Source organism: Aedes aegypti, chromosome 1 (assembly GCF_002204515.2).
Source record: "Aedes aegypti strain LVP_AGWG chromosome 1, AaegL5.0 Primary Assembly, whole genome shotgun sequence".
NCBI classification, from domain to species: Eukaryota; Metazoa; Arthropoda; class Insecta; order Diptera; family Culicidae; genus Aedes; species Aedes aegypti.
Window position 1 is genome coordinate 221,161,738 of NC_035107.1, and position 13,279 is coordinate 221,175,016.

Below are 13,279 nucleotides of genomic sequence, written 5' to 3' on the forward strand. Positions count from 1 at the left end.
CACGGGAGGCTGTGCTGGAAATAGGTGCTACGAATGGCCATGTTCTTGGAGGTGGCAAAATCTGTCAGTCGTAGGCCGTTCTCGTTCGTCAGCCGGTGGGCGCTGAACTTTCCAATCGTCGGTCTGAACTCCTCCTCCTGGCCAACCTGAGCGTTCAAATCTCCTACGACGATCTTGACGTCGTGGCTTGGGCAGCGGTCGTACTCGCGTTCGAGCTGCGCGTAAAATGCGTCCTTGTCATCATCAGTGCTTCCGGAGTGTGGGCTATGCACGTTGATTATGCTGAAGTTAAAGAATCGGTCTTTGATTCTAAACTTGCACATTCGTTCATTGATCGGCCACCACCCGATCACGCGCCTTTGCATATCACCTATCACTATGAAAGCTGTTCCCAGCTCGCGTGTGTTGCCGCAGCTCTGGTAGATGGTATGATTAACTCTAAATGTTCGCACCAATGCTCCTGTCCAGCAAACCTCCTGCAGCGCTGTCGAAACCGCGGGTCTCTAGTACATCGGAGAGTATGCGAGTACTTCAATGAAGTTGAGAGATTTGCAGTTTTTTTTTTCCTTACTTTTATTTGTTAGGCACTCCGTGCACTTGGCCACTACTATGCCGAGTATCATATATACAGAATCTATTTATAGTTCTTATTGCTATTTCTCTCATACCGAGCAGGTAGAGGAGATTGCTGTCGTTGGTCCAATCCATATCCATATCGAAGTCCATTGGTGTGCGGTGGTTCATTTTACCATGTTTAAGTGTCGTGTGAGGCAACAGCCTACAAAGAGGGTCAGGTTGTCGCAGTCATCATCCGATACTGACGAAGGATGGATGTGTTCTTCCCCAATACACGGTCCTTCGTGCGGCGTCTTCTGGTGGCTGGACGGAGTTTTTGTGTGGGGGGATTGGGAATTGAACCCATGACCTTCCGCTTGCGAAGCGAATGCGTAACCTCGAGGCTACGGGACCTCCCTTAGATTTAAAGTTCCACGTACCGAGTTTCCAATCGCTAGTTCTTTTTCATCGCTGTGGTCTTTGCCGATTGATCCGGTCCGTATTCTCTCGTTGACGTTCCTGTGCTGATGTGTTTTTACGGTTGGCTTGCAGGGCCTGACACCAACCCCCTAGATTTCCGGAGGACCATTCCCCCTAAATGTTCGGAGGGCCATAGTGCGCAGTTTAGCTTAGAGTCCTTCTCTGACACTCGGACGATGATCAGCCGCCCATGACATGGGGAACAGACGCTGTTGTGAGCCGCTCCTAACATGGAGTACAGACGCTCCAGATTTGCAAAAGCAAAAGCAAAAGCTACGTCAGGACCTATCGTGGCGCTAACATCAAATCTGACCACTATGGTGATGGTTAAACTACGCCCAAAACTCTCCGTCGTCAACAACGTACGGTACCGACGGCCGTCCCGGTATGACCTAGAGTGGCTTAAGCAACCGTGTGTCGCAACTGCATACGCCGAGCACCTCGAGGCTGCATTACTCAAAGAGGGTGAGCAGGATGAAGCCCCTTTTGAGGACTGCTGGAGAACAGTGAAAGCAGCCATCAACAATGCAGCTGAGAGCAACGTCGGGTACGTGGGCCGGAGTCAACGGACGATTGGTTCGTCGACGAATGTAGGCAGATTCTGGAGAAGGAGAATGCAGCACGGGCGGTCATGCTGCAGCAAGGGACCCGGCAGAACGTGGAACGACCCGCCTGCAGGGATAAGGATGGGAGCATTTTGACGGACGAGCGTGAGGTGATCGAGAAGTGAAAGCAGCACTTCGACGAACACCTGAATGGCGCGGAGAGCACAGGCAATTTAGGATGGGACAGCGGAGGAAATGCCTTCGTCAATACTGCGAGTGATGGTAACCAACCAGCCCCCACTTTGAGGGAGGTTAAGGATGCCCTCCACAAGAAGCTGCGGTCAAAAAAGATTCACACCTGCACCAAATGTATCATGTACAAAACGCTCATAAGGCCGGTAGTTCTCTACGGGCATATGAAACGTGGACGATGCTCGCACTTGGAGACTTCGAACGTCGGGTGCTTAGGATGATCGGTCCGGTTGTACAATAAGGCGTGGAGCGCAGCGACCTAGGTGGGCGGATCAAGTGCGTATCGATTTGGCGAGCGTGGGGCAGAACCGAGGATGGAGAGATGCGGCCAGGAACCGAGTATTGTGGCTTGAAATTGTTGATTCAGTGTTATCTGTTTAGATGTTAACACAATTAATGAATGGGTAGGTGTTTTACTTTACTGGCATGATGAACAATCCCCGAACATCCTATAGCAATAGTGCCCCCAGACTCTCATGATGTGTTGCGGATCATGATTGTTACAGAGAGCGATAAGACCTCTCAGTTCTCAATTTTCTTAGAATTCAATCCCTGGACATGAATAATGGCAATCTTAGTATAATTTAATATTCCACATTTAGGTAGATGAAAAACCGAATTTAGTACTATACCATTTAATTCCACTATAATGTATATCTTTTGACAGATACGCGTATTTCGACCTCAACTGTAAGGCCGTCTTCAGTGTCGTGTACTAGACTCGACTGTACTAGTTGAGTTTAGTACACGACACTGAAGACGTCCTTACAGTTGAGGTCGAAATACGCGTAAATTCGGTTTCCATCTACTTATAGCTATTCCACTAAACAGCTCGAAGATTTATTATTCCACATTTGCTTATTTGCCATATGCAGAAAATTATTCCAAACTATCCGCAAATTTTGAAATCGTCTATTGGCCATCTAGCTTTGTCAAATACCCCACAGTGCAACTACACCGGAGAGAGTGCTCTCGATGTCATTTAATCAATTATTTTTTGCTTCCTTTTCCCTATTTTTATGTGCAGTTTTTCTTTCTCGAAAAAAAAGCTTCTATGTGGGAATGTTGGTACCTAAAAATGTATACAGGATAACAGAGAGAGAGAAAAAATAAGCAGAAGTGGAAAAACTTACCAACTATGTGCACCATATTTTTCGTCCACTTGGCCAGCTCCCGCCGGATGTAGCGCCGTTCCTGGACGCATCTCGCGTACGAACAGTCCGCCATCGGTCCGGAAATGCCGTCACACGGTTCGCAACTCCAAATTCCGCGCCCCGGCTTATACTACACTATAGAATCTACCACCGACCGGAAAGAGAGAACACTGCGGAGGCTTTGGGAAGGAGGAAAACGCGCGCCGAACCTCGCTGCACACTATTCACACCAGCGCGCTCTCGCACACAGAACGGAGCAACCGGCGGGTTTTCCCCCGGTCCTTTCGGTCGGTAACTATGCACCCTGGAAGTTTTCCTCTTCTTCTTCTTAGGGGGGGTTCGCTGCTGTTGCTTCTTCGTATTATTGTTGTTGTTTCGGGGGAATGCAACAAGTGATTCGTCGCAAACTGTTGTTGCATTTGGGTAGGAAAAGTCTGGACGCGTCGTCGTCGTCTTCGTTTAAGTTTCTCGGGAATGTTTTGGCACCGGGACGTCTCAGTCTCGGGAACGACCAGCCGGAGCCATGTTCACTCGTACACTGTGGGATCAGATCAGAATGGAGAAGACGGAGTAGTTTATTATTTGGAGTAGAATGGGCGGAAGGTATGTATTTTATGAACACCAATATGTGTAGTTATGATGGTGGAGGGGAGCCGAAATATGAGTGCAGTCATTCGGCAATGTGACAGAATATTTTATGGGGTTGCGGGAAATTATCGCTGGTTAAGAGGAAAGAAAGAGCATTTTGGTTTATGGCACTGTGTGAAGAAGTGCATGGCAGTAGTTTAATGCTGCAGAAATATGAATATGGATCTCGTATGAAACATTCTAGTATTAGAGTAAAGCCATGGTGAAGGTGTCTGGGTTCGATTCCTGGTCGGTACAGGATCCTTTCGTAATAGAATATTTCTTGAATTCTATTTCTACTTCAATTTTGGCAAAGAAATCTCTCGATTAAGGGGCTGTCCACGAACAACGTGTTTATTTTTTTTCCGGACCCCTATACCTCCTCACAGTTTCCTGTTTAAACTATAATTTGTATGGACCGTGGTCTCTGGCCAGACACACCCTTCACCACATGAATAACTACTTGATTAATGGAATGTGGAAGTGCTCTAAGAATACCAAGCTAAGAAGCTGATTCTGTCCCAATGAAAATGTAATGCTATAACGTTGCAAAATATTTTTTGATAACGAACTAACGTATTATCAAAGACGAAATCAAAACATAGTAGTCGGGTTAAGAATGGGTATCAATTCTAGTACTACATTTGGTGCCTTGATACTATACTTAGTACCCAAGTTCGACAGATCGCAGTACATTTTTCACTGCTTTCTAGATTTTGCTCTATTACTTCATGTGCCATAATTTTCTAAACAGCTGAAAGTAACATGGATGTCTTTATGTCAACTTTGTTATTATCAGTGAATCAAATTATCATTAAAACAGAAGAAAAACAAACATCAATGCAAGCTCGCTCACAACCGATTGTCTCAACTTTTGCGGATATAGATACAATCAAAAGCAAAATTGTCATGACAATCACAGGGCACAACATTGTTGCGCCCTTTCCAAACTCGCGATTAATCAGTTATTTTAATCGCAAAACTAAATTTGTGTTATGGATGCTGTTAGATAGCGTATGAATGTTTACCAAGACGGAGAATGTTCTCGAAAACTGCAATGCGAAGTCCAGAAAATCTCTGCGCATGTGGTGATTGATCTTTGTTATATTCTGTTCAAGTGGTGATAAACTAATGTTGCGGAATAAAATTGTTGCAACAAGAATAGGAGATGACAATTTCTTTGTTGCTGCGCGTTGGGTGACAATCGATTCACTGTCCAGAATCAAGAGATTTCGTATTTCATGCTTGCCCTTCCAATAATTTATCTGTTTGGATGATTTACATTAATGAGATCTGTCAAGAAAATCTTCAGGAGGTAATATGCTGATTACCCCAGCAAAGATACGAGGTTGGTGGTCAAATGGACTGCTTCATAAGCAGTAGATCATGAATTCATTCCTAGGGCCGAACCTTTTCTTATATAATTTTAATTGTTATCACATGCTTCTATACACCACTTTTAATCTATCGCACTTAATCTATACGTTCATAGAAATTCCTTGAACCTGAAACAGATCAGAAACCATTTCCCTACGCTTCCAATCTTACATCATAATAGCACGCCATTCCTTACGCCTGATACATAAGCAGTCTGCTAACCAAGGCAAGCGTCTCTGTTTTAAATTACCTTACTAATACCTATACCATCCGTCAAAAACTGCGTAGATGCAGTGGACTGCAATAAACCAGTTATGAATGCAACATCAATTTCTCCCCCTTCTTGTCTGAAATCTGACATGGCAGGGACCATTATTACCAAAAAATAGTAGATCACCAGCACTTATACAATGTGGGTGTCTTTTAGTCCCAAGCAGTCATCTGGTTGGTTCCTTGTGTGTGTGCAGCTGATTTGACGATCCTGGCCAATCAAGCTCATGCTCAAGCTGATTATCCCAAACATTTTAGAAGGCACTGCCTAGAAAAGAAAAAAAAACATAAACTAGAAAACCAATAGAAATCTGTGCATGATATTAAACATTCCTTAGTGCTTTTTTTCTGGCGAGTATTTTTTTTACTCCAAATCTGGAGAGCTTCTCTAGCATAAAAGTCAAACTATTTCTTTTAAAAGCTTGAGAACTAGTTTTTCATAAGTAAAAAGCTAATCAACCACAAGCTTGAGAGCATTCTTTAAAGAAGCTGGATACTTTATTTCTTAATGCTTAAATCACTATAAAAATTGGCATCCCTTCTTGAAGCTAGAAATTTACTTTTGAAGCAACTGGAAATCTTCTCTTTCAGAAGCTGGGAAGTTTCTTCTCCAGAAGCTTAAAAGTTTCTTTTCTTGAAGCTGGAAGATTTCGCTTCCAGTAAATAAATCATGTTCTTCTCAATACTAGAAAGATTCTCTTCCAGAAGCTGCAAAGCTTCTCTTCCAGAAGCTGTAAAGTTTCAAATCCAAAAGCTGGAAAGCATCACTTCCAGAAGTTGGAGAGCTTATCTTCCAGAAGCTGTAGAGCTTCCTTCCCAGAAGATAAAGAGCTTCTGTTCGTGAAAATGTACATCTTCTCTTTCATAAGCTGGAGTGCTTCTGCTGAGGGGTTTCTCATCCAGAAGCATAAGAGCTTTTCTTTCAGAAGCTGGAAGCCGATTGTACCCCGTTTTTCATAAGGCAATTTGGCATAAGGCTGTTTGGCATAAGGCAATTTGGCATAAAGTCGTTTGGCATAATGATTGAATTAGAATGAATATCGGCATTTTCGAAGCTTTTGCCGAGATCAACACCACCGAGCCCATAGCAATTTTTTTTTCGTAGGTTCCCAACAAGCGTGGTAGTCGTTCAGAGATATTCCAAGGTATGAATATCATAAATTGTTGTGACATTAGAGAGCATAATAAATAAATCTCGTGCCGGGTCTGGAAGATCTTTTCGGAATAATAATTTTCTCCACATCCCAGAACATAGAATATCTTTGAACTTGTTGCGTAGTAAATTGCCAAAGAAAGTTCGTTTAAAATGTTTAAGGCTCTTACGAAAACAAATCTTCTCAAAGCCTAACTCAAAAGAAAATCACATGTTTAAAAGAAAATATTTGTGGCAAAACTTTTGACCGATTCAATAAAATTTTTAAAATTGGAAGTGTTGTACACTTGCAAAATTAAAAAGGTTATTGAATGGTTCAAAAGATTTTCTTTCAAAAATGTGGTATTCTTTAAGTTAGGCTGAGAGAACAATAATGGTTTAAATTTAGCTTAACTAAATAATTAAATTGCAAACAGTACAAATATTAAGAACAGCCTATATTTATAAGACGGCAACATTTATAATTAAACCAATAGAAGAAAAAATATTGCGGCATAATAAAACAAAAAGACATAAAAAAAATGCGTTCAGAATTATCGAAAATATTGTGCTACTTTTCCCCGAATGACCTTATTTCCCTGAATACCGTTTTCCCGATTGACCCGTTTCCCCGAAAAGTGGTGTAGTTTAAATAGGTGCTATAATAGTCTTCAGTGGCTAGGTGGTAAACGAGAAAGAACGATAAGCAATCAAAAGAAGGAGGTATTCTGTCATTCTGGCAAAAATGCTGAGGACGGTAAAACTCGAAAGAACCGCCAATTAAATAAAAAAGGGTGCATATCAAATGACCAGTTCGTTTACCACCCTGAAATATATAAAGTTGAGAACAATTATGAGTTCCAAAAACTTTTCGAGGAAGTGGGCTATTCGGAGAAGCGCGATATTCGGGGAAAAGTAACACAACTCATCGAAGTAGCTGCAGGAATCAATTTCTCTTCTCGCTGATAACTTAAGCAGATCAATGTTATCGATTGCGCCCTTTTGTCAATTGGATACAAAAAAAAAAAAGATCTAAAAAGTATAGCTCCAAAGAACAGCCTATGTATAGAAGAAGGTGAAATTTACTTAAAGTTTAAATCAACAGTTTTTATACCTATAATTATGGTTATATCATATTTAAAAAATAAACAAAGAATTTTTAAAAAAAGGGTAAATTTGTGCTAAATTTATCTAAATCTTCAGTGCTAAAATATATTCCAATAGCGGAACTCTAAAGAAGAAGTAATATCTTAAAGAAGGGTTATTTCTGGATAAATAACAAAATACTATTGGCCATAACTTTCCTAATGTGCTTTAGTTTGTTCAAGAGCATATGATTGTTGAATAAAGTGACATTTTGTTTTAATTGACTCCACAATAAGCCTTATGTCATCAGAAAGATTCAAAAAAAAAACGTGAAAACGAATGTGATCTTTAGAAATTCTTGGTTTTGGACTCATAATGCTAAATGACCTACCACCCTGGAAGCCTTCTCTTCCAGAATCTGGAAGGGTTTCTTCAAGAAGCTGAGGGGTTTCTCTTCCAGAAGCTGGAGAGCTTCTCTTTCAGACTCTGGAGAGCATTTTTTTCTAGTAGCTATAGAGCGTCTCTACCATATGCTGGAGTGCTTCTCTTCCAGAAGCTAACGGGTTTCAATTCCAGAAGCTGGGGAGTTTCTCTTTAAGAAGCTGAACGGTTTCTGTTCCAGAAGCTGGAGAACTTCTCTTCCATAAGATAATGAGCTTTTCTTCAGGGTTGCCACATTAAAATCTGTATTTTTCCTTCAATTATCTGTATTTCTGTATCCTAGCACAAAATATCTGCATTTCGAATCTGTATGTCTAAAAATTAGAATAGAAGTTAAAATTATGCAAGATTTTTTTGTAAATACCAATCATTTGTTACTATATTGTCATACTACATTGTCATTGTCATATCATAGATTAAATTTTAAGGTTTTCAAAAATACAAATTTCCATTTCTCTCAAAAATCTGTATAAATCTGTTTAATTTTGACCAAATTCTGTATACAGAATCTGTATATCTGTATTTTTCCACAAAGTCTGTAACCTGTATATACAGATTCTTGGTCACAATATATTCGAGAAAATCGGTAAATACAGATAAATCTGTATATGTGGCAACCCTGCTTCTCTTCCATAAAACTGGGAGCATGTCTTTCGAACGCTGAGAAGCTGCTCTTCCAGAAGTTGTAAGATTACTCTTCCAGAAGATGTAGAGCTTCAAATCCAAAAGCTGGAGAGTTTCACTTCCAGAAGTTGAAGAGCTTATCCTATAGAAGCTGTAGAGCTTCCTTTCCAGAAGATAAAGAGCTTCTGTTCCCGAAGTTGTAGAGTTTCTCTTCCAAAAGCTTTAGACCTTCTCTTCTAGAAGCAGTAGAGCTTCTCTTTCAGAATCTTGAAAGCTTCTCTTTCAGACTCTGGAGAGAATTTCTTCAGTAAGCTGAGGGGTTTCTGTCCCAGAAGCTGGAAAGCTCCTCTTCAAAAAGCAGAGGGGTTTTTCTTCCAGGAGCTGGAGAGTTTTTTTTTCCATAAGCTAAAGAGCATCTTTTCCATAAACTGGGAGCTTGTCTTTCGGAAGCTGGGGAGCTGCTTTTCCATAAGCCTAAGAGCTTCTCTTCCAGAAGTTGTAGAGCTACTCTTCTAGAAAATGTATAGCTTCAAACCCAAAAGCTGGAAAGCTACACTCCCAGAAGTTGGAAAGATTATTATTTCCAGAAGATGTAGAGCTTCTCTTTCAGAAGCTTGAGATCTTCTCTTTCAGAAGCTGGAGCGCTTCTCTACCAAAGGTTAAGAGCTTTTTTTTTTCCAAAACAAGGTTTTCTTCCAGAAGCTGAAGGGTTTCTGTTCCAGAAGCTTCAGAGCTTCACTTCCAGAAGCTGTAAAACTTTAAATTCAAAAGCTGGACATTTTCACTTCCAGAAGTTGGAGAGCTTATCTTACAGAAGCTGTAGAGCTTCTCTTCCAGAAGCTTTAAAGTTTCAAATCCAAAAGCTTTAAAGCTTCAAATCCAAAAGCTGGAAAGCTTCACTTCCAGAAGTTAGAGAGGAAAGCTTCACTTCCAGAAGCTGTAGAGCTTCCTCTCCAGAAAATAAAGAGCTACTGTTCCAGAAGTTGTACATCTTCTCTTCCATAGGCTGGAGTACTTCTCTTCAAGAAGCTGAGGGGTTTCTCTAACAGAAGTAGGAGATCTTCTCTTACGGAAGCTGGAGATCTTCTCTTTTACAAGCTGGATAACTTCCCTTACAGCAGCTGAAGAGCTTCTCTTCCATAAAATGAAGAGCTTGTCTTTCGGAAGCTGGGAAGCTGCTATTCCATAAGCCGAAGAGCTTGTCTTCTAGAAGCTGCAGCGCTTCTCTTCCAGAAGTTGAAGATTTACTTTTTCGGAAGATGTAGAGCTTCTAATCAAAAAGCTGGAAAGCTTTACTTCCAGAAGTTGTAGAGCTTCTCTTCCATAAGCTGTAGAGCTTCTCTATAAGAAGCTGGAGATCTTCTTTTTCCAAAAGCTGAAGAGCTTTGCTTTCAGACTCTGGAGAGCATTTCTTCAGTAAGCTGAGGGGTTTCTGTTCCAGAAGCTGGAGAGCTTCTCTTCAGGAGTAGTGTTTGATCTTTCGACCTTGACGCTTGCTTCTGGGCAGTGCGTCAAGAAAGCCCGAGAAGTCGTCAGTTGTTTTCCCCCTCGGGTCGCGCGCCTATTTTCTCTGAGAGCTTTTATATAGCTGAGCAAACGAGTGAAGCTGAAAGTGGGTTGTTTGTGCCTCAGTCAAGGATGACGGATCATTTGGTGAGCTCGTTTCATGCTACTATTTCTAACCTATAAAATATGTATGACTGCACATTTAATCGTTACAACGGTGGGACATAAATATGATGTTTCAACAAACAATGAATGGTTCGTCATTGTGAGTGTCGACATAAACTTTGATTCATAAATAATTTATGTTTAACATTTGTTTTTCAAAACACCTTTTTCTTTTTACCTTTATTTTTGTAATTAAAAAAAAAACTTTGAATGGTTCGACACTACAAGTGTAGACTTGAGAAAGGTTCACTTTATTCAACAAACTTTGGATGGTTCGCCAAGTGTCGGCATAAGAATAAGCGTGTTAAGAAGATTACATTTAGGTATTTGTTCATCAAACTTTGAATGGTTTGTCACCTCAAGTGTCGGCATAATTTTTCCTCTACATAGATATTGTTCATATCAAATGAAAATATTGTATTTATATATAGGCATGTTCATATCTCACAAATAATTATTTATCATGGTCTAATCGCTTATCAAAGTGAATCCTGTGACCCAACGATCCTCCCCATTAACGAACATCCCTCCCAGTTACCTTTGCGGAGATGCAGAGGCAAACACGGTCTCCATATAGCAGAGGTTACACACTAAAATTCCTTTCTCCAATCCCACCCCCTGTATAAATAGAGGCACTGAATTATGCACACTGAAGAAGATTATGGGCAATTCCAGCCTAACTTCTAGTTGATTATTTGTGCATTTTCATTGACTTCGGTCAATCACGGAGTAGCAACCATTGATAGGTGTAGTCAGTCTAAGCTAAGCTAAGCAGAAGCTGGAGAGCTTCTCTTCAAAAAGCTGAGGGGTTTTTCTTCCAGGAGCTGGAGAGTTTTTTTTTTCCAGAAGCTGAAGGGTTCCTCTTCCAGAAGCTGGGGAGCCGCTCTTCCATAAGCCCAAGAGCTTCTCTTCCAGAAGCTATAAAGCTTCAAATCCAAAAGCTGGAAAGCTTCACTTCCAGAATTTGGAAAGCTTATCCTCCAGAAGCGGTTGAGCCTTCTTCCTAGAAGATGTAGAGTAGGGCGATTCAAAATTAAAAAATATTTGAAAATCATATGTCTTTTCTACCTTTCTTACCATAAAAATAGTGTTCTGTGAAACTTTCAGCTTCTTCGGTGGTGATTTAAAGGAGGCCCAAGGACAAAGTAGGTTTATATGCAAAATTACTATGAAGAAATTTTGAAAAAAGTTCCATACATAATAAAGTAATGTAATATTGGTGCAAACTTATTATCCCATATTGAAAACTAAATCTTCAAACCTTTTTGATGTTTACTGGGCTATAATCCCATATGAAGCTTATTAATAGCAAACAAACTCGTCAATATTTCTTCTCTTACCCGTCGGATTGAATTATGCTCTTCAGCAAATTTCTTTGTTATGGTTTGGAGAATGAGTTTCCACTATGGGATAAAAGTTTGTATTGAAAATTGAAGTACTAACGTGTTTGGAACATTTTTCAAAATTTCTCCATAGTAATTTCCATATAAACCTACTTTGTCCTTGCGCCACCTTTGAATCACCAAGTAGAAAGCTGAAAATTTCACAGAACTCTGCTTTTATGGTAAGGGTGGTAAGAAAGACATGGGAGATTGGACTTTCAAACTTTTTTAAAATTTTGAACCGCCCTAATGTAGAGCTTATAACCCAGAAGTTGTAAAGCTTCTCTTCCTAAAGCTGTAGAGCTTCTCTTTCAGAAGCTGTAGAATTTCTCTTTCAGAAGTTGGAGAGCTTCTCTTTCAAAAACTGGGGAGTTTCTCTTTCATATGCCGAAAAGCTTCTCTCCCAGAATCTGGAGAGTTTCTCTTCCAGAAGCTATAGAGCTTATCTTCCAGAAACCTGGCAAACTTGTTTTCCAGAAGCTGTAGAGCTTTTATTTCAGAAGTTGTAAGACGTCTGTTTCAGAAGCTTCCGAGTTTCTCTTCTAGATGCTGTAAAGCTTACTTCCGGAAGCTGGAAGATTCTACATTAAAATCGAGAAAGCCTTTTAAAGAAAAATCTGTCATGGTTTGGGCAAGATGTTCATGTGCTCTGCGTTATAGAATACACACAGCTAATTAGATTTTTAATATTCGGGTTCATAGAAACCAAACGGTAATCATCAGTTACTATGCGTCCCCACTGAATTCCTGAGTACAGAAATTTCAGGAGAATTGTAGAGCACAAGCAACAGTTTTCTGAAAAAAAAAAAGATTCAAAAACCCTTTCGTAATGCGGTAAACACTTAACTTTAATACTGCTCGTGACATCCCAACGTCTGTGGAGTGGACGTTCACACGTTCCAAACTAGTTCACCTGTTTCGCTCTTATCTCAGGGTCGAACAAACGAAACATTTATTTTTTCTTTTTAACAATTTTTATATAATCCAAAATATTCTTGTGCGCCCAGTTTACATTTAACGACAATAACAATCATATAAATTTTTAGGCAAAGTGAAATATAAATTTCCGCTTTGTAAACTTCATCGAAGGTTACAATTTCTGTACAGTAAATGGCATGTCTAAAAGAACACTGGACTACAGATGAAGCAATCCAGCATGAACACCGCTATTCTTCCTGTGACATCATCGCGGAACAATACATTTGGACAAACAACAGCTAGTGGAAACCTAAAAATAGTATACATCGTGGCGCTATCTTCTCTTTTCATCTTCTACGCTTCATGTTGCATCTTCCTGATACTGATAATAGAGTGCGCACTTTTTACATTTCACGTCCCATTTAACCCTTAGTTTGGTTCGTCTTATTGCCGAGCAGCTTCCTGTGCAGTGCGATGTGACCTTTCTGCAACCTCTCAATGCAACATAGTTCAATGCAAGAGAATGACATGAATGTGATGATTCCGTATTAGTGTGAAGTAGAAATATAAAAATGTTATCGGAATAAAAAGTGACGATGAGGAGGAACCACCATTCCACCACTCCAAGCTCTAATATGTTTGACGTGCAACTGAATTGAACTGAACCCCACATTTCGGTGTTCCGGTGTCTGTGTCCTGCGGTCGCTCCTGGAGTGTGAGAACTTGTCACTTTTTTTCGTTCAAATTTCGCCCACAAAGTGCAAT

The 13,279-nt window shown here is 40.4% G+C and overlaps 1 protein-coding gene across 1 annotated transcript in view; it reads right to left on the bottom strand.

The window, feature by feature from the left end:
• LOC5565069 (mushroom body large-type Kenyon cell-specific protein 1) overlaps positions 1–13,279 on the bottom strand; it is a 602,053-nt gene that overhangs the window by 410,436 nt on the left and 178,338 nt on the right. Inside the window, exon 2 of the mRNA XM_021857635.1 lies at positions 2,966–3,524. Within this exon, the coding sequence (XP_021713327.1) occupies positions 2,966–3,059 (94 nt within the window). The 5' untranslated portion in view covers positions 3,060–3,524. The remainder of the gene's footprint in view (positions 1–2,965; positions 3,525–13,279) is intronic.